The sequence below is a fragment of the Lipotes vexillifer genome, unplaced genomic scaffold (assembly GCF_000442215.2).
Source record: "Lipotes vexillifer unplaced genomic scaffold, Lipotes_vexillifer_v1.1 scaffold44, whole genome shotgun sequence".
NCBI lineage: Eukaryota > Metazoa > Chordata > Mammalia > Artiodactyla > Lipotidae > Lipotes > Lipotes vexillifer.
In genome coordinates, this window is record NW_006787415.1 from 1091136 (window position 1) to 1117662 (window position 26527).

Here is a 26527-nt window from a genome sequence, read left to right on the forward strand (position 1 = left end):
CACTTTCATTTTCTCCCATGCAGGATTTCAGTAGTCATTCAAGTGCTCTAGAATATATGACGAGTTTGTTATTTGAAAAAGAAACAAGAAAAGATAAATGCACTTTAAAATCATTATCTTTTAGGGAAAGTATACAATCCAGTGACCTCATTCAGTATTTCACACCAGGAATCATAGGATTTAGATTCTTAATTCCAATACAGTTTTCATAATTTAAAGATGTTTCAGTTTAATCATAATAGGAAAAACCACATGTATCATTTGAATGAAAAATGCTGACAATAATGTTTAGAGGCAAGAAAGTTATTGTTAAAAATATTTTAAGACAGTGCATATTAATCATAAATACAATTTTTATAAATTAAATGTAAGTTTCTGAATAATTAAAATTTTTACTTCAGCCATGCATTAACAGTTTGGTAGACAAGCTGAGTATCTTTTAATGAAACAGACATTAAATAATTTTGTCAAGTACCCTGAATACTAGAGGGTTCACTTTAAAAAGAAATTTTAGAGTTTAAAAGCAATTTCTTTTAAATTAATTTCTTCAGTCTGTGTTATATTCTAAAACATAGGAAAAACAGTAATTAAAGGAACCAACCACAGTACAAGTTGCTTCATTAATATGCAAAGGCTCAGTCAAGAACCTACAACTACTTAAACAAAAAACTAAATGATATAATTTAAGGAAAGGCCACTTGAGCTTTATGTAGTAGAAACATTGGTTTATTACCAGGAACTCAGGTTGGAATGGCTAAAATGGTAGTAAAATATTATTTTGACTTTTATAGAGCTGTACCCAAAATCAATAGACATGTGCCAAAGGTATGTGTAATGCTTGATGGATTAATACCAGAACATGTGATATATGTTGAACTACTTAGCCGCTAAAAATTCTCCTTACCAGTAAGCAATATTTGTCTCAAAAATAGAGGCTAAAATTTTTCTTGCAGCTAGATAGTGGGAGACAGTAGCAGTGAGAGTAATGGTGTCTTCATAAAGAACAAACAAACAGCAGGAAGTTCATCCATATAAATTACATCATCATCATCCAGTGTAAGATAAAAAGCACAATGAAACAAAAATGTAGGAAGAGGAAATAAAAAACAATGTTCATATACACATAGCTGCTCACATGGGGAAAGTTTTCATAGATGTTAGATAAGTATATTTATGGATTCTATGTGCATGTGTGCACACACACACACCCACCCCAACAGAGCTCTTTTACTTAGAGGTGTAATTAATATTCAGCTACTTAAGTGAAGCTACTTAATTCTTTTTTTTTTTTCTTTTTGGATTTCTTTCTTTTTTTGGTTTTAATTTCTTCTAATATATTCAATATATTTCCTGTAGGCAGAACTGGATCATTTAATTTTTCAACCCACAGTTTAAGAAAGGCAGAATGATTTCATCTGAACTTGTCACTTCAAGAATACATTTATAATTACATATGAAATGATTCTAAATTGCTTTGAGTGTATTTATGATTGTTGCCTTGAATTTGATCTCTAGAAATTCCCAGAGCAACTCCATGTATAGCTGGGAAAGTCAATATGGGCCACCAAGAAATAAAACTGACTCTTGTGGGGTGAGAATTTAAGTAATTGAAGTGAACAAAAATACCCTTCTTTTACTATTGCAAAAGAATCTTAAGTAATATCTGCAAAAATATATTAAAATTTTCCTTAGAGAAATTACCAATTAAAAATCTTATATGTAATTATATACAGAAGTGTAAGTTAGAATGCATAGCAAGAAAGAGGAAATAAATGATTTATACCAATATTTTATGATTCCTTTCCAAAATTATTTTTCTTTCCAAATGATAGGTCGGGGAGTGATTATTTTTCTTATAACCAAAAATTTCAACAATAGAATGTTTTTATTGGTATTTAATGTTTTTATACTCATGAAATACAGCTAGGACTTTCATTAATTTACTGTGATGAAGGCTAAAACTTTATTTTTATAAATAAAATACCTTATGAAATTGTTCATAACTTTGATAGGGTTTGGGAATACATATGTATACACATATTCACTATATTTTATATGTCTTATATCATCTTTATGAACAAAATTTCTTAAAGTAAGAGATTATACTTTGATTTTAAGCTGTAATTTATTATTAATATATTAATTGTGGTTACATTACTGTGTGTGGGGAGAGAGTCCCCAAGACTACCCTCAGGTTCAGTGATTTGCTAGAAGGACTCATAAAATTCAGCCAAGTTGTTTTACTCATAATGATAGTTTATTACAGTAAAAGGATATAGATTAAAATCAGCAAATGAAAAAGGCACATAGGGCAGGGTCCAGGGTACACCTGGCGCAAGCTGCCACTTGTCCTCTTCTAGTGGAGTTGTACAGACAGTGCTTAATTCTCTCAATAATAATGTCTGGGAACACGCACATTATACTGCCAACTAGAGAAGCTAACCCGGACCTTGGTACTCAGGATTTTTAGTGGAATTTAGTCACGTAGGCATGGCTGACCACCTATTCCCTACAGAGGTCAAACTGTTCTAAGTCCCCCACCATAAATCACATTGTTAGTATTAACTATTGGACATGTCCCAGAGCCCCCAAGTAAACAAATATACTTTTTTATTAGGCAGGATATTTCAAGGAATTAGAGTTAGCTCTGAAGAGCAAGGCAAGTCCCAGACCTTTGTTTAGAATGTGCAGGTTTGGGACCACACAAACTTGTGGAGTTAACTCTCAACTGCACAATTACATAGTATTTTTAAAGTTTTAGAATATCATATTTATATTAGGTTGATAAATGCTATCTAATAATTTAAAAGACTTCTTTTATTATCAGACATTGTACTAAACAGTATATTCACATCTAATCCAATCTCACAGAAGTCTTGAACTAAGTATTATCTTTTTACAGATGAGGAAACTGAAGCTAAGAGAGGTTAATTTTTCAGGAGTCCTTCTGATGTTAAGGACATTCTTTTTTGATCAAATATATTGTTAAGATCTTCCTAGTTCTCTTAGTTTAATCTTGTCTTTTAAAGTTTTTGACCTGAGACTTTTTTAGTAGTCAAATCTCATATTATTTTTTCTATAGTTTTTTGCAATTGGAAGTGCTTCCTCATTCTACAATTAGGAAAATATTTTTGTCTAGTTGTTTTCTATTTTCTTCTCCTCCTGCTCTCTCTCAACTCTCTTTATTGCCATATAACACTTGAAGGTCATCTAGAATCTACTTTAGTGTATGTAGTACAGTTCTCTCCATTAAATTTGATTTTCTCATTAGCTGCTCAATAACTGATCTTATATTGGAAATGTGGTCTCTGATGAGGTAAGGAGCTATGCCAGAATATATTGCTCGCTTTGTTGAAAAATTCTTGAAATTAAAAAAAAATCAGTTGAACTAAACTGTGTGCTTAATGATGTAGCTGATTTACATTCTAGTGCCAGCCACTTATCTAGTTACAAATATGTAAAAAAAAAACAGTTCACCCTCTGGCAGCCATTGCCCAGACCACACTTTGAATAGCCCTGTTACATAACAGTTATTCACTCTAAGTCAGTATTACATAGGAGTCACATTTGGTTGCCAGAGAGGACTGTTTTTATTTTTAGCCTGAAAGGCGGTTTTTATTTGAATTGTTTGTCTCTGTCCTCATATATTCTGTGCAGTCCTTTTAGACATAAATTCTGTGATACAATCCATTGAAAATAATAAAAGTTGTTCTTTTGTACACATTTTTAGTGGTATTTTAGATTTGTTATATAAATGTGTGTGTGTGTGTATATATATATATATATATATATATATATATATATACACACACGAAATATGAATATATACCATATATACATATCACGTACTTTTTCCTTTAGGGCCACAAATAATTCAGCCCTCTCTGTGAATTCCAACTAAAAGTAAAATAAACCCTTTAATATCGGGTAAGCTTTTACTAAAACTTAGCCCCATGTCTTAGATATTATAATATATATAAATTATTATGGAAATAATAATTTGCAAAATAATTGTTAGTAACGTAATCCTGTGAGTATTTTTCTGACCTTGCTATATCTGGAGATTTATTGGGCAGCAAAACTTTACACTGACTTAGCACATTGAGACCAAAGACTTCTGCTCCCTCCTGAGGAAGGAAGGCAATACTATTAGCTTTACTTTAGGGATGACTGTTGCCAAAGCTCACACAGCGAATAAGTGACTGAGTGGATGTTCAAAGTCAAGTCTGTCCAAATTGAAAGCCCACGTTGTTAATTACTGTGCTATGTCAGAAATGCGGAAGGGTACTTCTAACTCACATAACTTACTTCTGGGCTGGCTCTTTATTATCTATCCCCAACCTAATGTCTTCAGCCATACTTCACACTATGCTCCCTCTCATTCTCAGCACTGCAGCCACATTAGAGTTCTTACGGTGTTTCTAATGTACCATGGTTCTTCACACTGCAGGACATTGCCACATGCTACACCCTCTACCTTACAAGGATGGGAATATCTTTGAGTAATTATGTCCTACTGATCATAATTCACACATCTTATCAATAACCATTTCCTATAGGATGTGTTCTGTGTAGGTCAGTCTATTAAACACTTAATGACACCATCTCTTTATAAATGTGTATTCATTCATCTATTCATAGGCTTTAAGCTCCAAGGGGTAATGAACCATGCCTATTTTTTATTATCATGAGATTCCTAATCCATTTGATAGTGCTTGGTACATACTAAGCAAACAATAAATATGTGTTAAATAAGTGAATGTTTTAATATAGTAATTATCTTAGTAAAATATTCTTATGTGTAGAATGTCAATGAAATTTTATTATAGAAAAGGTGCTGTATGCACACTCAAATTGTTTAGAGCATTTTTAGCTATTGTATGAAACTTTTAATAAGTTATTAGGTAAAGTTTTATTAAAATAATATGGTTTTTTTAATTAAGTAAGTAATTTGTTTTTGGCTGTTTTGGGTCTTCGTTGCTGTGCACGGGCTTTCTCTAGTTGTGGCAAGTGGGGGCTCTAGGGTGTGTGGGCTTCAGTAGTTGTGGCACACAGGCTCAGTAGTTATGGCTCGCAGGCTGTAGAGAGCAGCCTCAGTAGTCGTGGCGCACAGGCTTAGTTGTTCCGCGGCATGTGGCATCTTCCTGGACCAGGGCTTGAACCCGTGTTCCCTGCATTGGCAGGCGGATTATTAACCACTGTGCCACCAGGGAAGTCCCCATGTGTTTTTAAATATACCCAAGGCTACATGGAGTGAGGCTTTATTCCAGCATGCACATGCAGAAATGTTTCCCCACACCCTAGAAGTGCTCCCCCCTGAGGTCTTCCTATCACAATAAGTAGAAGCTCCATCCTTCCAGTTACTCAGCCAAACACCATGAAACTGTCCTTGAGCCCTCTCTGTTTCTCGCTCTCAACATTCTGTTCATCAGCTGTTGACTCCACCTTCATAATGCATTCAGAATCTGTTTACTTCTCACTAATTCTCCTGCTACCACTCTGGGCCAAGCCAATATCACTTCTCATCTGGATTATTACAGTGGCCTCGTAAATGTTCTTTACTTTTCATCCCTTGCCTCCTACAGCCTGTTTTCAATTCAGAGCCAGGGACAGTCTTCTAAAACAAAGCAAATTGCCTGACTTCTTTGCTCAAAATCTTCCAGTAGCTTCCTATCATACTGGTAAAACACCCAACCCTTAAAATGCCCCACAAGACCTTACATAGTCTAGCCTCCTTCACTTCCAGCCTACCATTTCCCTCCTTACTAAGAGGACTCTAGATGCATCAGCCTCTTTTCTGTAACTCAAACACATGAAGCAAACATCTACCTCAAACCCTGTACCTTTTGCTTTTCCTTCTGCCTGCAATATTCTTCTCCAGAACAGCCACATGGCTGCCTCTGTTTTTCTTCTTTAGTTCTCTGCTCAAGTGTCACCTTAGTGAGGCATTTCTGATAACATGTCTTACAAATGTAAATATAATCACAGCCCCAGCTTATCCTCCTCTGCCTACTTTAATTTTCTTCATAAAATGTTTCCAATTCAGCTATGTATCTATCTGTCTGTCTCTCTGTCCACCTACATATCTATCAATCTATCTGTATGTGTATGATGAATTCTTGACTCCTTAGTTCACTGTTGTATTCCCAACCTCTAGAACAGTAGTACTTGCGTACTTGGCACATAGTATGTACTTTTATTCAATAAATTGATTACTAAAAGTCTAGAATATATAACCTCCTAAGCCGTGTAGAACAGCTGAATATATGAAAGTACTAATTGTCTAGTAGAAATGGATAAAATATTCTGCTTGAGGAAATCAGTTGTTTTATCTAAGTAATAAGTTTACATTTACTGTCACATTAAAAATTTACATTAGAATTAACATTATGATTTGGATTGATAGACATTGAAATCTCCCCTCCCCATTTTAAATACCTGAAGATTCCAAAGAAAGATTTTTTTTTTTTTTTTTTCCTTGTACGCGGGCCTCTCGCTGTTGTGGCCTCTCCCATTGAGGAGCACAGGCTCCGGACACACAGGCCCCGTGGCCATGGCTCACGGGCCCAGCTGCTCCACAGCATGCAGGATCTTCCCGGGCTGGGTCACGAACCCGTGTCCCCTGCATCGGCAAGCGGACTCTCAACCACTGAGCCACCAGGGAAGCCCCCAAAGAGAGATTTTTTAAGTCAATAGTCAAGCTAAAGAGCCAGAAAGAAAAATTTTCACATACTAGATATAGAAGTAACCTATTGATATAAAAGAGATGGAATTTCTCACTCACAGGAGGCTAAGTCTTAATACTGGATGGAGGAGCTGAGGGCTTAATGTAGCCTGGTGAAAGGGAGCCAAAACTTCACAGCCCCTTACATGGCAATGTGTATCTCCAGCCAGCTGGCAACAAATGGTTTGTTTGCTTCAGGACATGGAGTGAAAAAGAATCCATCAGAGTCTGGGATGAACCCTATTCTAATGACTTAGTTTCACAGCATAAAGGCAAGCATTAACAAAACAGAGATACAGCTACAATCATAGTGGGAGTTTTTGGGTTTTTTTGTTTTTGTTTTTGTTTTGCGGTATGCAGGCCTCCTTACTGCTGTGGCCTCTCCCATTGCGGAGCACCGGCTCCGGATGCGCAGGCCCAGCGGCTGTGGCTCATGGGCGCAGCCGCTCCGCGGCATGTGGGATCTTCCCAGACTGGGGCACAAACCCGTGTCCCCTGCATCGGCAGGTGGACTCTCAACCACTGCGCCACCAATGAAGCCCCATAGTGGGAGTTTTTAACACAGCTCTCTGAAACTGATAGATCAAGTGAACAGAAAGATCTATATGGAAGAGAAGAGATTTGAAAAACTAAAAATATTGATCTATTGGGCAGATATAGAACCTACAGCCAATTATAAAAGAACACCTGCTCTTTTAAAACATACTGGATAGTTACAAGCAATGACCATATATTGTTTTATTCTACAAGTCTAAACAAATTTCAAAAAATGAATATACAGATGAATTTTTCTGATCATAATACAATTATGTTAAACATCCCGTAACCAAAAAGCTAAGAAATTTAGAAATTTACAAGCATACTTTTGAAAAACCCATAGATCAAAGGAGAAATCATTAGGGAAACCAGAATATTCTCAGGTTTAAACAATAACAAATATACTATTTAGCAAGTGTAGCTTGCAGATAAAATAGTACATAGAGGAAAATGAATAGCTTTAAATATACATAAAAATTTTATGATGAAATTAATGCCCTAAGTTTTCAAATTAAGATGTTAGAAAGATAACAACAAAGTAAAAAAATTAGAAGAAATAATGAAGAGTAGAAATTAATGAAAAAGAAAAATGTGATAAATGTGAACAGCAAAGCCAAAATTAAATATATGAAAATGCAAGTAAAATTGACAGATAGGATTGATCGAGAAAAACAGGCATAATTCCACAGTATTAGAAATGAGAAAAGGAGATGTAACACAGATACCAAAGACATTAAAAAGTTACTAAGAAAATACACTAAATACTTTCATGGCAAAAAGCTACAAAGAGATGAAATGGGAAAATTCTAAGAAAATGTAATGGAAGGACGTAAAGCTCTGTAACTAGTTAAAGAATTGAATCAGCACTTTAGAATCTTTTCAAAGAAATCACAAGTTCACACAGCAATAGCTTCAAGGAAATATAGAATATCTAAATTTTCTAGAATGAAGGAACATCCTCAAATTCATTATTTGAGGCTAGCATTAATATAATATGAAAATCAATAAAGGACTATTATGAAGAAGCAAGTGTCAATTATTTCTTATCTGAGAATGATGCAAAACTGGCAAAGAAACATTTTCAAAATAAAGCAGCACTGTATAAATAAATGAAGTTAATACAAAGAATAAAGTTGACTTTATGTCTATATAGCAAAGGTAATTTATCATTTAAAAATCTTAATCCCCACATTAACATATTAATTAACAGATTCTGATTTCTTTTAAAATTTTTATTGGAGTATAGTTGCTTTACAGTATTGTGTTAGTTTCTTCTGTACAGCAAAGTGAATCAGCTATATGTATACATATATCCCCTCTTTCTTGGATTTCCTTCCCATTTAGGTCACTACAGAACATTGAGTAGAGTTCCCTGTTCTATACAGTAGGTTCTCATTAATCATCTATTTTATACATAGTATCAATAGTGTATATATGTCAACCCCAATCTCCCAATTCATCCCACCCTCCACCCTCCACCCTCCCCCTTGGTATCCATACGTTTGTTCTCTACGTCTGTGTCTATTTCTGCTTTGTAAATAAGATCGTCTATACCATTTTTTTCAGATTCCACGTATATGTGTTAATATACAATATTTGTTTGTAATTAACAGAAAAATTACACTATCTCAGTAGATGCAGAAAAAAATCCAATAAAATAAAATTTACTCATGTAAATTTATCAAGATCAATGGGAAACAGGATTCTTAATTGTTAAATATTAGAAACATCCTCTATAAAATTAATAAAATCACAAAGATCTCAGTATATCTACTTCTATATATGTACTGGGGGTACAAACCAGTACAGCATGAGAGTAAAATAAATGAAAGATGTAGGGATGAGAATGGAAGAAACAAAGCTATTTTACTTTGCAAATGATATGATTGCCTACATAAAAACACAATATAAAAAACACAAAAATACAAAATATAAAAAACACAAAAATACAAAATATCATTAAAAAAGAGGATGCTGTTTACTGTAGCAATAGAAAACACAAAATATTTAAGAATAAATCCAACAAACGACAGAAAAGCAAATACCCCTATTAAAATTCATTAAATCAAACCTGTATCAGTGGAAATACACCATGTTTGTGGATAAATGAAATATTTTACAGATGTCAGTTCTACTGTACATATTTTAGAGGTTCATGGAAATTCCAATGATAAACTTTTATATAAGTTGGTAAATATTGCTAACATTTATATATAAGTACAAATAGCCAAAAATAGTCAAAACATTCTTGGAGAAGCTATGAAACTGGAGGCAAAGGTAGAAGAGGATGAGGAGGAGAATAACATGGGAATCTTTCTCTAACGGAAATGAAGACCTATCATGAGACTATAGTCACTAAGATCTTGACATTTACGCATATATTCACAGGAAATACAGTGAAATACAGAGTCATAAACAGGCCCATGCCTACTTGAAAACCTGACATCTGACCACGCTGTCATTGCAGACCAGTAAGGAAAGTTGACTGTTTATAAAAATGTGGTGGTACAATTGGTTTTCCACATGTATAAAAATAAAATTGAACACTTTCCTCAGCTCATTTCTAGAAATCAATTCCAGATAAAATAAAGACTGATACATCACAGATGAGACTTCTAAGAGAAAGTATACAAGACTGTCTTTAGGACTTCAGGGCTAAAATGATTTCTACAACAGCACACACTTTGCGTGCCTTCTTCTCGAAGGCGGAAATATAAGATCTGATAGAGAAGTTGGTCATGGATCTTAGAATTTGTCTTGTCCAAATTTCCTATTTGTGTGATGGTTTCCCTTAATACTTTGTTGTTGTTGTTGAAGTATAGTTGATTTACAATGTTATGCTAATTACAGCTGTACAGCAAAGTGATTCAGTTACACATATATATATTCTTTTTTTTAATATATTCCTTTCCATTATGGTTTATCATAGGATATTTTTTTATTGGCGTATAATTGCTTTACAATATTGTGTTAGTTTCTGCTGTACAATGAGTGAATCAGCTATATGTATACCTATATCCCCTCCCTCCTGAATCTCCCTCCCACTTGACTCCCCCATCCCACAGAGCACCAAGCTGAGCTTCCTGTGCTTTACAGCATGTTCCCACTAGCTATCTATTTTACACATGGTAGTGTACATGTGTCAGGCCTGATCTCCCAATTCATCCCACCCTTCCCTTCCCCCCACTGTGTCCACATGTCCGTTCTCTACGTCCAGGTCTCTATTTCTGCCTTGCAAATAGGTTCATCTGTACCATTTTTCTAGATTCCACATATATGCATTAATATACGATATTTGTTTTTCTCTTTCTGGCTTACTTCACTCTGTATGACAGACTCTAGGTCCATCCATATCTCTGCAAATGATCCAGTTTCATTCCTTTTTATGGCTGAGTAATATTCCATTCTATATATGTTTCACATCTTCTTTATCCATTCATCTGTTCTTGGACATTTAGGTTGTTTCCATGTCCTGGCTATTGTAAATAGTGTTGCAATGAACATTGGGGTACATGTGTCTCTTTGAATTATGGTTTTCTCAGGGTATATGCACAGTAGTGGGATTGCTGGGTCACATGGTAGTTCTATTTTTAGTTTTCTAAGGAACCTCCATACTTTTCTCCATAGTGGCTGTATCAATTTACATTCCCAGCAACAGTGCAAAAGTTCCCTTTTCTCCACACCCTCTCCAGCATTTGTGGTTTGTAGATTTTCTCATGATGCCCATTCTAACCGGTGTGAGGTGATACCGATTAGAAACTACACCTCATTGTTTTTTGTTTTTTTTTTAATTCATGCTCATGCCTAATTTGAAATTTTCTGCTATTTCTTTTCTTTCTTTTTCTTTTTTTGAAGATGTTGGGAGTAGGAGTTTATTAATTTATTTTATTTCTTTTTGCTGTGTTGGGTCTTCGTTTCTGTGCGAGGGCTTTCTCTGGTTGCGGCGAGCAGGGGCCACTCTTCATCGCGATGCGCGGGCCTCTCACTATCGCGGCCGCTCTTGTTGGTTGGCCATCTGTATGTCTTCTTTGGTGACTTGTCTATTTAAGTCTTTCACCCATTTTTTAATTGGGTGGTTTGTTTTTTTTAATCATAGGACATTGAATATAGTTCCCTGTGCTATACAGTAGGACCTTGCTGTTTATCTCCTTAATACTTAAGTTATTTATATTACATAACACATTCAGATACACACACATACAATGTAGTATGTGTACACATATATATTACATATATTTGCTTTCATGAAAATATTTAATAAATTTAAAATTAGAAAGGAGAGGCAAAATGAGTATCATTTGTATAAATGGAAAACTTCAGACAATCTACTAAAAAACCTATTAGAGCAGTGAGAGAATTTTATTGGCCTGTTACAAAACTGTAAAAATTGTTTTTTTCCAATACATGAACAAGAGCCACTTGCAAACTGTAAAGAAAGAAAAAAATTTCATTTATATTGAAGATAGCAAAAAATAAAATAAAAATTAAAAAGATAAAACACCTAGGAATATACTTATAAAGGAATATACAAGACTTATAAAAAGAAGAATTATTAACCACACAGAGTCATAAAAGTGGTGTAAATAAATGGAAAGAGATTTCCTGGTTTGGGGTAGGAACAGTCAATATTATAAAATGACAATTATCTATATATAAATTAATATAATCTGCCCAAAATATCAATAGAATTTTTTTACTAGACAGCCTGATTTTAGAGTCCATGTAGAAAACTCAACATAAGAAATTTCTTGTTTAAAAACAAAAAAAACACTGTGGGGAGGAGGAGGGTGAGCACTATCAGATAGTAATACATTTCAGAATAGATAAAGCAGTTTGTGCTGGTGCTGGAAAAAGCAGACAAGTCAATGGAAGAGAGAATAAGAAAAAAAAAATTCCATTTATATGTAGGAAAAGATGTGGAAATGTAGCATATAATAAAAGCTGCACCTACAATCAATGGAAGGAAATGAATCATTCAATAACAAAAGTAACAGAAATCTGATTCTCTACCTTAGACATTACATCGGAACACACCAAAATGTTTCTGTACGTGAGATTTTTGTTTTGTCGGCTTTTTTCTTTTTTAGTCTTTTAATAGAGAACGTTTATGATTCTAGGTGTGAAATCTAGAAATATTTAAGGAAAATTCACATAAAATTAGTGACTTGAAATTAAATTATCAAGGCAAGGAAAAAAATACAACAGTCAGAAGATAAATCACATTCGGTGCAAGCATTTGCATCATGTGTAATATTGACACATGACAAAGTAATATTTTCCTTAATATAAAAAGAGCTCTTAAAAATAAATTTGCAAAATGACCAAAGTCCCATTAGAAAAATGGCAAAGGATATAACCATGTAGCTCATAGAGATATTTTGATGGCTTATATGAGAATATCCTAGTGTCATTAATAGGATGCCAGTCAAACCACAAAGCAATTCTCCTTTCGACTATCAGATTACATAAATCTACACAGATGAATCCATATTTACTCCCACTGTAAGGACCACGTGCCTCCTTTGACAAGAAAACTCTCCTTGTCCTCTTCCCTCATTTTCTCTTACTCTTCTTTCACATCATTTCTTCAGAGAAGTATTCCATGGGTAGGTTAAATCCCTTCATATCTGCTCTTATTAATTCTATGTAGTTTTCATTCCTAATTTTTTCACAGTTGTAGGTTTACACTTGCATGATTATTTAATGTCTGTATCTCTAATTAGATTGTGTTTATTTTATTTATTTATTTATTGGGTAAAGACTGCATTGGGTCTTTATTGCTGCGCAAGGGCTTTCTCTAGTTGCAGCGAGCAGGGGCTACTCTTCATTGCGATACTCGGGCTTCTCATGTTCCATTGTTGTGGAACATGGGCTCTAGGTGTGCATGCTTCAGTAGTTGTGGCACGTGGGCTCAGTAGTTGTGGCTCGTGGTCTTTAGACTGCAGGCTCAGTAGTTGTGGCACACAGGCTCGCTCAGTTGTTCCGCGGCATGTGGGATCTTCCCGGACCAGGGCTCAAACCTGCGTCCCCTGTATGCGCAGGTGGATTCTTAACCACTGTGCCACCAGGCAGGCCCTAGATTGTGTTTCTTGAGGACAGGGGCTGTGTCTTGTTTTGTTTTATGTTTGTTTCTGCTGTCATTGCTGTTTAACATTGTATCTCTCACACATTTCATTTGTGCTCTATAAATAGCTGTTTCGATTAACAGTGTAAGTGAATGAAAAGCTTTCGACTATGAGGAAACAGATATTCTTATACATTTTTGAGAGGTGTGTAGGTGGGTCACTATTTTTGGACGCCATATGCAATATTTATCCAAATTTAAATAGAAGACTGCTGGTAAATACAGTTTCAGTTTATTTTCCCAGCTTTGAGTTTAGCACATGTTAAATTATAATTTAATTTGTTTTGTTCTTTGCTTACTAGAATGGTTAAGCATCTCATCTTTTTCTCACTTGTTAAATTTATCCCATTACTTAAAAAATAAGTAGCCAATAAAAGTAATCATAAGGACTTGAAAATGATCACTGTCTTATATTAATGAAATAGTATTTATTTTTTGACCATTTAGTATCTGATGCCTCAGCACTTTGTTTTCCTAATTATAAAAACTGTCCTTTTAAGATAGGTTTATATTGTTGAAATAATAGTATGGATATAAGGTTGTAGACAAAGTTGTTTGTCTTGAAAACAGTTTACGATACAATTTTGTAATTTGACTTTAGCACATTTATGGTAATTTATACTTGTAATAGATAGTGTCAAGAAAATAAAAAAGCTCTAGCAGAGTTCTGCCTTTTTAAAAGTTAAAAGAAACTGCATTAAACATATACAATTTATTTACTGATTAAAAATCTCATCTGGTAATTAGATTGCCTACTTCATAGAGATGATGAGTGGATAAAATTACATACATTAGGGAAAATTACTTATAAATTATGTGACTATAAACACACAGAACATGTTTTCACATGGCCAAAATACTTGTATGTTTTTGGTTTTTGTTTTGCTTTTTTGAACCAAGGGGAAAAGACTAATATATGTTTATTAAACTTTGGCCTAGAGACATGGCTTTTCCACTAAGTTGACAATTCAGGAGTTTCTCTGGAACTGAGAGGCTAATGAGGCAATAAATATGCAAAGTTAGCTCCTTGAAGGCAACAGATATTTGGGGCACCTGCTAAAGTTTTAAGTAATCCCAAAGTACCAACAATGTAGATGCCTTGTAATTAATAAGGCTTTGAAATCAATGACATTTGCTTACATGCTTTGATGGAAATTGTGCCTGGGTAGAACCAAGGTAGGGCCAGGTTATAACCCACTTCTTCAGACATCTGCATTTCTGTTATTGGCATCAATATTGTTATCAGTTCTTAAGTTGAGACATCTAAAACATCTTTAACTCTTTCTAGTCTTAGCTCCTTCCATAATCAGTTGTCAAATTCTGTTCATTGGTCATCTGAAATAGTTAGCCCATCTTTCCATTCCCTCTTCTGTTATTTATCCAGGCTTGGACTATTGCAATACCCACCTCAGCGGTCTCCTTGCCTTAGCACCTAATCTTTCTAATCTATCTTACTTTCGTCAGATTCAACTTCCTGAATTATGGTTCTGATCTTCAGTTCAGAAATCCTTATTGCTCCTTACCACCTAATGAATGAACTCCAAATTCCATAGCCTGAGATTCATGACTTTTATAGATTGGTCCCAATCTATCTTTCTAACTTTATAAGCTACTTCTCTATTTCATGAATGTAAACAATCCATAATTTTCAAGTTTCATGTCTTTATTAATGCTTTTTTCTTATTCCAACTCCCAGCCCTACTGATTTATACCTTTTTCAGTTTTACTTATCCATTAAGTAAAGACAAATGTAATCCCTTTAATGGTCAAACCAAATGTAATCCTTTTTGTGAAATTAGACCTGAAAGTCCAGCTGGAAATGTATCTCCTTTTTTAACTCCCTTACACTGTTGTAAATATCACTTGTAGCTTAATTTCTAATATATACTGATTTATACTGATATTTATGCACACATACACTCCCTACTAGACAGGAATCTCTATAAAAATAGGATTAGTGTCTAATACATTTTTTCTCATATAGTACCAGGTTGAGTGCATTGTATATTATAGGAACTCAAATATTTATTGTATGAATGACTAAGCATTTGTTTTAGGAATACTCACCTTTTGGACAACCATTTTGAGATTCAGGGTAGAGAGCAGTTGAGTTCCAGAAGCAGGGAACGAGGAATTAGTTTGGGTCAAGGAATGCAATTGCCTTAACTAGAAAATATGGTTTTATGACTATAAAAATACAAATATGACAACATATTTTTCCTTTCTGGCACATGCTGTTTTGATTCTTATATAAAATTAACTGTGTAGAAATACAGTAGTTAAATTATGCATCAGTTATGATGAGTCTTCTTTGAAGTTTGGTTACAGGCCTGTTCAGCTGTTTCATGCACATCCTGAAGTCGTGGACTTAGAAGGGATAATTCCAGAAGTTTCAGCAATAGTACTATTTAATCTAAAATTCTGCTAATTAAATAAGAAGGTAGCATACGCTCCAGGAGGTATCCGGTAAGCTTAAATTTGGCTAATCTCTCTCAGCATGCCAGAGGAGTCCCTTTTAGAAGGAAATAAAATTTTGGGCTTTCATTCTGCATTGATGCCCATCAGTATATCTACTATATCTTATAGTAAGTATATCTTGTAGTACAATATACTGATTAGATCAGTATACAGTATCAGTATATTGATTACATCAGCATATCTTACTCTAAGAAAGAGAGGATATATTCTAAAGGGAGAGTAGACAAACAGTAAGAAGTAAATAAGAAATGAAGATAAAGACAGTACATCATCTAGGACTCTTAGGATGGGAAACAGATAAAATAACAGATTACTGTAATAGACAAAAACAAATATACTCTTGTTTCTAGAAATCTGTTGCTTTTTAAAATATTCAAAATTAATTTTTCTGTAATTAATGTTCCTTGACCCACTAAAATTGGTAATAGCAAAATGTAAGTTCACTGTTTCTATATTGTACGGTTTAGAATTCCATACAGCAAAAGTCACAAGTATCTTCCTCTAGTACACACGCCTTGGTTAAGGATAGAAATTACTCAGTGGACAGATGAGAGAAAGCATATTAAAGCAACGCAGACTTGGGCTTGAATTCTTGTCATGCCGGCTACTCTCTGAATGAACTTCGGGCAAGTCAATCTGTCTTTACTAATTTTCTTCATCCCTAAATGTGGATAAGTTTTCCTTTCAAGGTTCATTGTTAGGTTGGTGATGCTCTAATTGCATGGCACATTGGTTGACTCATAACACAGAATGAATAATACAGAGTGAATGAATAATAACAATAATTCATTATTAGTAGTATTATAATTATTTTTATGAAGGCTTCAATGTAACAAGGAGGTTTCCAGCCTCCAGTGGCCATACATCTCTCTGTTCACTCAAGGAGTGCTTTTATATCCTTCAGAATTTTTACTGGATTGGCAGGAAGTGTACTTATTATGGCGATTCTTTTTTTGTGGGGGGGGATGCACTGGGTCTTTGTTGCTGCGTGCGGGCTTTCTCTAGTTGCGGTGAACGGGGACTGCTCTTCATTGCAGTGTGAGGGCTTGTCATTGCAGAGGCTTCTCTTGTTGCGGATCATGGGCTCTAGGCACACTGGCTTGGTAGTTGTGGCTCATGGGGCTCTAGAGTGCAGGCTCAGTACTTGTGGCACGGGGGCTTAGTTGCTCCATGGCATGTGAGATCTTCCCGGACCAGGGCTCAAACCCGTTCCCTGTGCCACCAGAGAAGTCGAGATTCTTGTAAGACCACTTGCACAGTTTTTGTATTTGCTATTTTATTTAGACAGTGATACCAGTTAGAGTAATAAGTAGTTTGTCCAAGTTAATAATCAGAATGGGACGTAAGCCAGCAGAGATGCGGCAGCACACCCATACCAGATTCTCTTCAAATGTAGGTTTGGACGTCATAGTGAGTAGGTGGAAGAGGAGAAAAATCACCCAACTAGTGAACAGCCATACAAGAATTGGCTTTCTGTTTGCATGTCTCTAATGCATTTCTCTTGGCAAATGTATGGTCTAGAGTAAGGCAAACAACCTTCCTTGAGCAGATCATCCATAGACTTTTCAGGCTTATGGTTTCTCAAAGTCAGTAAGATGCCACATTAGTTTCAACTTTCCATCAAATGTACGGAATATTTAGTTGCTCCTATGATTCTATATTAGTTGATAAAATCTATGTATATTTATTTATTACAATTTAAGGAATTAAAAAGAAAATATGATAATTCTTATTCTCTGAACACTTAAATTCTAGGTAGTAATACTTTGTATATATTACTTAAAATTCACCAGAAATAGAAGATAGTTCTGATATTTTTTGTGCCATATATTTGAAGGGTACAAAAGTTAAGAATCATGAGAAATATGTGCTAGAATTTATTGAAGAGTCCTTTATATGGGAAGAAGGGCTTAAAATTTAAGTTGCATTTGTAAATACAAATAAGCTGTGGAAAGCATTCTGAAAGGAAGAGACTGTACAAAACAGTAGGCTGGAATGAACTGTTCCAGTGGAAATTAGATTGAAATCAGTTTACAGATGATTTGAAAACAGGATAAAAAGTTCGGATTTTATCTTGTAGCTCCTTGGTTCTCAGAATTTTAAGTAAGAATCATTGAGAAAATGTGTTAAAATAAAGTTTCTTAGGTCTTAGGCCTCTTTTAATCGGTTGGGGTAGAGCTCAGGAATCTGCATTTTAACCAGCCCTTTGGTTCATTATTCACTTTTTCAGTATCGTTGCTTGCCAAGGAAAATTGAAAGATTTTACCTAGGGAACTAGTTTTTGTTAGTGTTTTCATAAGGAATTAAAATAATTAAATAATTGTTTAATAAGGCAAAGAGTTAAGGCCAGGTGTGAAGGGGTTATCCAGAAGTGAAGAACAGCAATCCAGAGGTGAAAAAAGTCACCTCTTGTCTTGGTCGATGGAAGTAGTGTTGGAAAAGGAGGAATGGGTGGGAGAGCTTTATGGAACGTAGAAAGACAGGATCCAGGCATCTTTTAGCTGCATGAGGGCAAGGGATGGAGTGTTCCAGCCCCAGTATATGATAAACTCCTTGAGGGTAAAAAGTGGATCTTACTCATTTTTACGACCCCAACTCAGTACAGTGCCTAGCACTTAGTGTGTTCTTAACAAGTATTTGTTGAATTGCTAGATAAAACTGTCGTGTAACACACAGCAAAGTCAAAAGGAATCTACTTTTGTACCCCTACTTTATTTTTTGACCTCTGATTTTTTTATCTTGATGCTGACTTACTTTCCATTGCCTCTTGACTTACCAGTGGAAGTACATATTTGTTTTGTGCAAAGTGAAATGATTTAAAATATAAAAAGTAATGAAAATGTCTCATATTTCTTAATGTTGGGCTTTTTTCCATGAGTACACAGGAGTGAAGTTACATCAAATCAGATATAGCCACTGAATGGTATGAAATTAAGCGTCATTTGTGATAGTTTGTTTCCTTTTTTAAATTAATTTTTTCTATATAATATATGGCTTTTAGTGGAAAATAAGATATTGTGACAAAATGTTTAATGTATTCAGCACAAAAAAGTTTACTCTCTTAAAATATGACTGTTTACAAATTGGATCCTTTCCAAATTATCCAAAAAATGTGAGTGAATTCATAAATGTTCTCTTCTCTGACTCTTTAAACATCAAAAGGGACCATCTTCAAAATCCAAATGCTTCTCCAGCTTTCCGCAGGATATCACAAAACTTCCTGGCAGAGACTTTTAAACAAGTTGAGAAGTTTTATAAGATAAAAATATTTTCTCAGTTGACTTGACAACCATGTACAATGTTAGTGGAGAGTTTATTTGCCCAAGGCTCTTTGTCAAAGTGAATTTAAACTGAGATTATTAAAATGTAGCTCAGTTGCACAGTGTGAGGAGAGGTGTTGCTAATGTCTTACTTCGAGAATGTTTTCCACGCAGTGCATGCTACTTGGTTATGGGACTGTATATGTGAAGGTGCATTTCTGCTAACAGAGAGGAAACATTTAAAATTATTCAGAAAATAAACTTTATATGTAAATGGATACTTTTGATCTATAGTTTGGTGATTTAATGTTCACTTCTTTTGACCATCAGACTGCCTGGGTCTGAGTCACAGCTCTGCTATTAACCTCAGCACCTTCCTAATCTGTAAAATAGAAGTCATGATAACAGAAACATTCTGGGGGTATTGTGAGGATTAAATGATATCATCATTGTAAATGATTAACATAGTGACTGGCACAAATAAAGGTTCACAGTTGTTTTATTTCAAATCTATAGAATCAGTACTAAGCGGTGTCTCCTGATAGTTCCAGATGTGTGGTTATAAAAAAAATCCCTGTCCCAATTTAATGATAACTTCTGTTACAAGTTAAATAGCTTTAGGAAAATTTAACTAATGGTAAACAATGCTTGTATCACCAGATCTCTCCATGGCTGTAGCTAATTTCTTACATGAGAATCAGGATCCCAAAAGGAAAATGATCATCTGGATGAGAAGTTGTAATCTTCCCAATTTGGAAAATAACATTACACTGCTTTGGGAAAATGTCCAAATTGCTAAATCTTGGAAGGAGTCCCTCTCCTTCTCTCAAATGGACACATTATTTAAGAAGTTTTATTATTTCTGAAAAAGACCAGTTGCCTTTCAAAAATAATAGCATTTGTGTATGGTTTGAAAGACTGCACCACCACAGATGGAAGAGTTGAGTATGTTCCACATGGCAAGTGGCTGTTGTTATAACAGGGTCACCCGGCAATGTGTGCTGCAGCCAGAATCCCTGGGGGAGGTGAGACAGTGATGCAGGCAGGGGGCGGCATTGGAACCATAGTCAGTGCATTAGGCGTCTTTATCAATCTGGGAGATTGTGGCATATTTACAATTTCTTATTTTAATTTAACATCCAGACAAAGTAACTTCTTGCCATTATTATTTACTTGGCTTTTCTTAAATCCCCACTTTCATGAAAGTCAGCCAATACAGCAGATTGCCTTTAATGATGGTTATCTCTGTGTTTTTTTGACAAATTAGAGAGATAGGATAAAACTTCTCTGATTTACTGCCCCAGTTTAAAAAAAAAAAAAAGGTTATGGGTTCCTGCTATATTGCAGGCACTGTGCCAGGCATTTTATTATCATCCTCATGTAACCTTCACAACCAGTCAGGAAAGTATATTCAACAGATGAGGAAACTGAGGCACGTTTATTCCTTTATTATTATTTAAATTGCCTCTGGTCACATGAATAAGGGGGAGATACATGATTCAAATCTAACTCCTACGTCTTTCACTCTAGCCCTCAGTAAGTGAATTGGCCCCTACCTACTCCATATCATGTCTTACTTTTTCTCTTTATCTTCAAAGTATGAAAACATTTTTCTTCCTGTTCTGTCAGTCATTCTATTAATACGTATTGTTACAAACCCTATTCAAGGACATTAGTTAGACGAGGAAAGAGAAATATGGTGTATCATATAGCTGAATTTTTCTAACATTAAAAGTGAAGGATGATAGTCAACAGTATATTTTAAATTTTATTTAGATAATTTCCATAATCTTCAAGTTAGCAAAAGCATAATGAACTTTTAATTCATTACTCTTCTTCATAAATTAATTAATTCCATCTATATCATTTTCTTCTTTCAAAAACATTAAATCTGACCATTTTGATTTAAGTCTTTAGTTTATTTAACCAAAAATGTAGTTCAATAGTCTTGAAAATTTTCATTTTCATATGAGAAAATGTAGGAAGTATAGTTGTAATTTCCTTTAGCAACTTCTATAACAATATTCTTTTATTAGTATTTTAAAATATCATATATATATTCCTGTTCACAGATTTTTTATGAAAGGCTATTTATTATCTAGATCATTACACAGTGAGAAAAGGGAGCATTGGACTATCTTGCCATCATCTCAAACTTAGCATGTGCAAAACCAAGCGTTCCTCTTTCTACTTCTTCAGTATTGAGTCTCTCACAAACAGTTATTTTAATGCCCTCATTATGAAAATTCATAGGAGATTATATGCAACTTTTACTGAGATAGAAGTGATTCTGTTGGGTTGCCCAAAAAGTTCATTCGTATTTTCCCATAACCTCTTGCAGAAAACCCGAACAAACTTTTTGGCCAACCCAAATACATGCTGACTTGGTTCAACATTTAAATACCGTTTATAGAGTATGGTTCCCATATGCCAGGATCTTAGAGCAATGAGTAAGTTCCTATCCTCAAGAAACTGGAGAGATAACCAAAAGTAAAAACATAAAGTACAATGTAGAAAACACTGTTGTAATGTTGTTCACAGAATTCTGTGTTGGGAAAACAGAGACAGTACCCGTAGGTCAGGTGGGAGTTTAGTAAAAGAAAACCTCGTGAAAGTAATCTACATGAATCTTGAAGATCAAGTAGAATTTATCCAGGGAAAGGCATTGAAGGCAAGGCACTTTGGATACGGTCTTCAGTGGACTTCAGTGGTTAGTCACATGATTCTAGAGCCAGACTCCTCAATTCAAACCACTACTTTCCGCTTTCTTGTTGTATGACCTTGGAAAAGTTACTTCTCATCAGCAGAAAGGGTATTATAATAGTTCCTACCTCATAGAATTGTTTAATTCAAGCTTATAAACGCCTTTTTTATGGTGTATGACACAGAGAAAATGCAAGAGAATAAGGAACAACATAATGTTTGGGAAACTACAGGTCATTTGCTCTTGCTGAAAAGAAATGCGATAAATGGCTTGGAAGAAGATTAAGAAACTGCGTACCATGTTAAGGAGCTGGAAATTGCTATATAGGTAATGGAAAAGCAGACAAAAGGCAGCCCAATTGTGTTTTTAAATAGATCTTACTGGAGCAGTGCAGGAGGAAAAGGGAGAATGTTGCCAAAGATTAGAAGCACAGAACCCACTCAGAATGCCATAGTAATTTTCAGGATTAAATATTTTTATAATCCTCTTTAATAGTAGCAGAAGGAATTGAAAAGAAATAACAGTTGAAAGAAATATTTAGAAAGTAGATTAGCAGGGCTTGCTCCTAACAATTAGTAAATAATTGGGTGATAATTTGGGAGAGGAAGGAATAAATGATGACCTGAAGATTCTTGGGCTAGCAAAGGCACACAAAAGAGAACAAGCGAGAAAGAGAATACAGGAGTACATAGAGGTTTGAAAGAGAAAATATTAAGGGCAGCTTTTAGACATACTGAATTTAACAGTCTTCTACTATGTCCATCAGAAGATAAGTCAGAGTTTTAGAATAGAGTTACAACTTGGAGCAACAGATTCAGGATTCAGTAGAAAAGATGAAGATGGCCAAGAGTGTGCAGGTTTCCCAGGGACAGTTTATGTTTTATGATGAGTGGAGGAAGACTATCTCGTGAAGCACTTGAGGAAAAATAATACTTTAATGTGTTTTCGGGTTTGATAAAAGGAATGAATAAAGGATCTTTAGGCAAGAGCAAGAATCTAGTGTGACTGAATAGAAACTTACCATTTCTGTGTGCTTCATACCTGCTACTATGTCAAAAATATATCTGTAGATCATTTTGATACAGGTGAACTAAGCATGTTATTTACTAGGTTGATTGGGAGAATGTTTTTTACTAAGTAAAAACATTGACCTTTAATATAGACCATAAAATTTTAAAAATAAATCAGTCTGAAATCTAATGTTATGTTGACCTTTAAAACTAACTTCTCGGGACTTCCCTGGCGGTCCAGTGGTTAAGACTTCACCTTCCAATGCAGGGAGTGTGGGTTTGATCCCTGGTTAGGGAGCTAAGATCCCACATGCCTCATGGCCAAAATCCAAAACATAAAATGGAAGCAATATTATAACAAATTCAATAAAGACTTTTAAAATGGTCCACATCAAAAAAACTTAAAAAAAAAACAAAACAAAACTAATTTTTCTCTGAATAGACCAGTGGTTGCCAAGGGGAAGGGCGGGTGTGGGAGGGGTGGAGTGGGAGTTTGGGGTTAGAAGATGCAAACTGGTATATATAGAATGGATAAACAACAAGGTCCTACTGTATAGCAGAGGGAACTGTATTCCATATCCTGTGATAAACCATAATGGAAAAGAATATGAAAATGAATGTATATATATATATAACTGAGTCACTTTGCTGTACAGCAGAAATTAGCACAACATTGTGATTCAACTCTACTTCAATAAAAAATAAAATAAAAAATAAAACTAAAAAATGAATTTCTCTCCCATTATTTTAATTATTTAGCTGTTATTTAATTGCAATTATAATAACAGGTTAAAAATATCTATCTAATGTAATTTAAAAATTTTATATTCCAAATCAGCATGGGGATTAATCATGACAATGACCACCCATCATGTGCTGATGGTCTTCATATCATGTCTGGTGAATGGATTAAAGGACAAAATCTCGGTGATGTCTCATGGTCCCGATGTAGCAAGGAAGATTTGGAAAGATTTTTAAGGTACTGAGGTCACTAACTGTTGCTGTGTCATGAATGTGTATGTGTGCCTGCTTCCTCTTCCAACCTGGGAGGGTGGTGTGGCAGAGGGGAACAGCCACCAGATTAGGAATCAAGGTGCTTGGTTCCACTCCTGGTTCTCCACTGACTCATGGTGCGAACTGGGACATATTATTTAACCCACTTGTTTCTTAGTTTCCACACTTTCAAACAAGAGGATGGGCAAAGTGATTTGTAAGGATGAAAGTTGTTACAATGATAAAAAATCTTTCATAATATTTAATTGCCTCTTCAAAATTTCTCAGTGGAAACATTTTCATTGTTCATCCCTCTATATCTGTTGTTAGAAAGAACCTCTTTAACAAAAGCTCCACCTTTCCACTGTGGTAGTTCTGCACTCTGAATCTTTTTTCATTAATGTCAATGCATAGTTTTCACCATTATAATAGTCCTTGATCCTCCTCTTTTCAACCTTCAACTTTGGTAATACGTAGCTTCTGCCTGGTTGGAAAAGGAAATGAAAAAAAGTATTACTGTTCTAATTTTCATTTTAAAGCCCTGTTCTTTATTTTTTCCTTCAGTAATAGAAGGGGAAGCTGAAACAGTACCAGTAGATGTTATGTAAAGTCCCAATTAGTGAGTGAGAGATGCTTAAAGTATCCAAAAGTCTAAGTAAGAAATATAGGAACATCTAACTAGCTAAATTCACTACACAAATTTATTTTTCCATACCATTTAAATTGTCAAGCTAATTTTTTGTCAAATGAATATTAAAATCTACTAAAATATATTTATTACATTACTATAACTCTTTTCAAAAATATGTGCAGTAGAGTCTGGGCATTCTCTTTGTCACTGCAACAGTAGCCCCTCAGTAGGCCCTAATGAGTGCAGGATTTTGTGTAGTTGTCTTCTCATGAATCAGAACTATGATAAAATTAAATTTTACCCCATTAATGGAAGTTGTAGTACAATGTCAAGTAGAAAAATATTAACACTATTAATAGTCACTTGAGAATGCTTTCCATAGATTCCTTAAATCCCAGAATATAGTTGATTTCCTACCTTCATACATTACTTTTGGACAAGTTACTCTCTGAGCTTCTTCATCTTATAAATATGTAAAATAATAACCACCTCACAGTGTTATGTAGATTAGCTGAGTTAATCCATATGAAAGATCTTTAAAAACAAAAAGTCCTGTTAATTTGAACTTTTTTTATTATTAGGTTTATTGTAATAATTATAAACAAATGATTCTCATACATGGGAGAATTTCTATGAGCATTCAATAGAAGAGCTTATAAATAAAAGTAAGAACATATTTTAGTAGTATCGAAATGTTTCCTGTTGCTGTATTAACTAATTATAACAAATTTTTGCATTTAACTCAATATGTTACACATATCTGCATATCGCCAGGTCAAAGGCCAGTAACTGCTTGCTACAGACAAATCCCCAGAGTGTCAATTCCGTGATGGTTCCCTCCAAGTTGCCAGAGATGACATACACTGCTGACGAGCAATGTCAGATTCTCTTTGGGCCATTGGCTTCCTTTTGTCAAGAGATGCAGGTAAGAGTTGTATCCAGGTAGGATTTTTTTTTAAGTGTATGTTCACATCTATTATTTAGAACTATTGATTGGAGGAGGGGAAGATGACTTTATTTTAGAGTTTGTGGCTTCAAAGCATCCCAGTATTGGAAAGAAGGATTTTCTAAGAAAAGGTTTCTGCATTTTCCCCCTAACATTTTGAAAGTGATAGAAATAGGTGTCGGTATTTAATTAAGGCCAGGAAGGAATGACCCAAGAATTTCTACTTCAAAAATGGCACTGAAGTCAGAAAAGTCTTTGCATTATGCTAATTCGTTGCTTTTGTTTTAAATCTCTTACTTGCTTACATGGTAGGTAACCGGGTGAAAATGTAATAAAAATGATATATGAACATGTAATTTTGGAGGAAGGATTATATCTTTTAACTCTGAAAATAGATTGTTAAAAATATGTTCTGTAGGAATAAAAATTAGAGAGTACATTTCTAAATAGTTAAACTAAAGGAAAAGGGTAAATGTCTGATGGTGAACTAAGCAGTGTCTTTATATTAGTATTCAGTCACTAGTTACTCTGAGAAGCCAATTGTCCCATTCTAGAAAAATCTAAAATCTGAAAGATTGAGGAGAATGACCTTCATAATTGATGTAAGAATTTAGCTCTATTTACCCTTCCTTTTTTCTTTTCTTCTGTCTTCCTGAAGCTCATCCCCTAGCTGCCCATTTCTTCCTACCTCTTTCCAATACACATACTCGCACACACTTTGTATTTCAGGCTTCAACTGATAATCATGCTTAGAGTGAATTGATAGCTGTATTTCACTGTACCTAAGTTTCTGTGATTGCCTCAAAGGAGTTTGGCTTTGTTGAAGATAATGCTGTCTTGGATTACTGGCAGAATAATTAAAATTCATTATAAGGAAAAGGTTATACGGCATTATGACATATGCTCTCTCTGCTTCGTTGTTCTCATCAAAGGAGTTACTCACTTGTTTGTTACTTTCCGCTTATTAATTTCCCACCCTAGTGTGTAAGCTCCAGGAGGGGCAGAGTGTTTCTCCAGCACCTAGTCCAATGGCTAGCACATGGTAGGCACTCAGTGAATATTTTACTTAAGATTAAAATAAGTGAATGTGTGAAGAAGTTGGAGCTCCATTAAATGTGAC

The 26527-nt window shown here is 34.7% G+C and overlaps 1 protein-coding gene across 1 annotated transcript in view; it reads left to right on the plus strand.

Annotated features, from left to right (window-relative positions):
• ADAMTS19 (ADAM metallopeptidase with thrombospondin type 1 motif 19) overlaps positions 1–26527 on the plus strand; it is a 282978-nt gene that overhangs the window by 128586 nt on the left and 127865 nt on the right. The window contains exons 9-10 of the mRNA XM_007459995.1: positions 23676–23816; positions 25236–25386. Coding sequence (XP_007460057.1) covers positions 23676–23816; positions 25236–25386 — 292 coding nt within the window. The remainder of the gene's footprint in view (positions 1–23675; positions 23817–25235; positions 25387–26527) is intronic.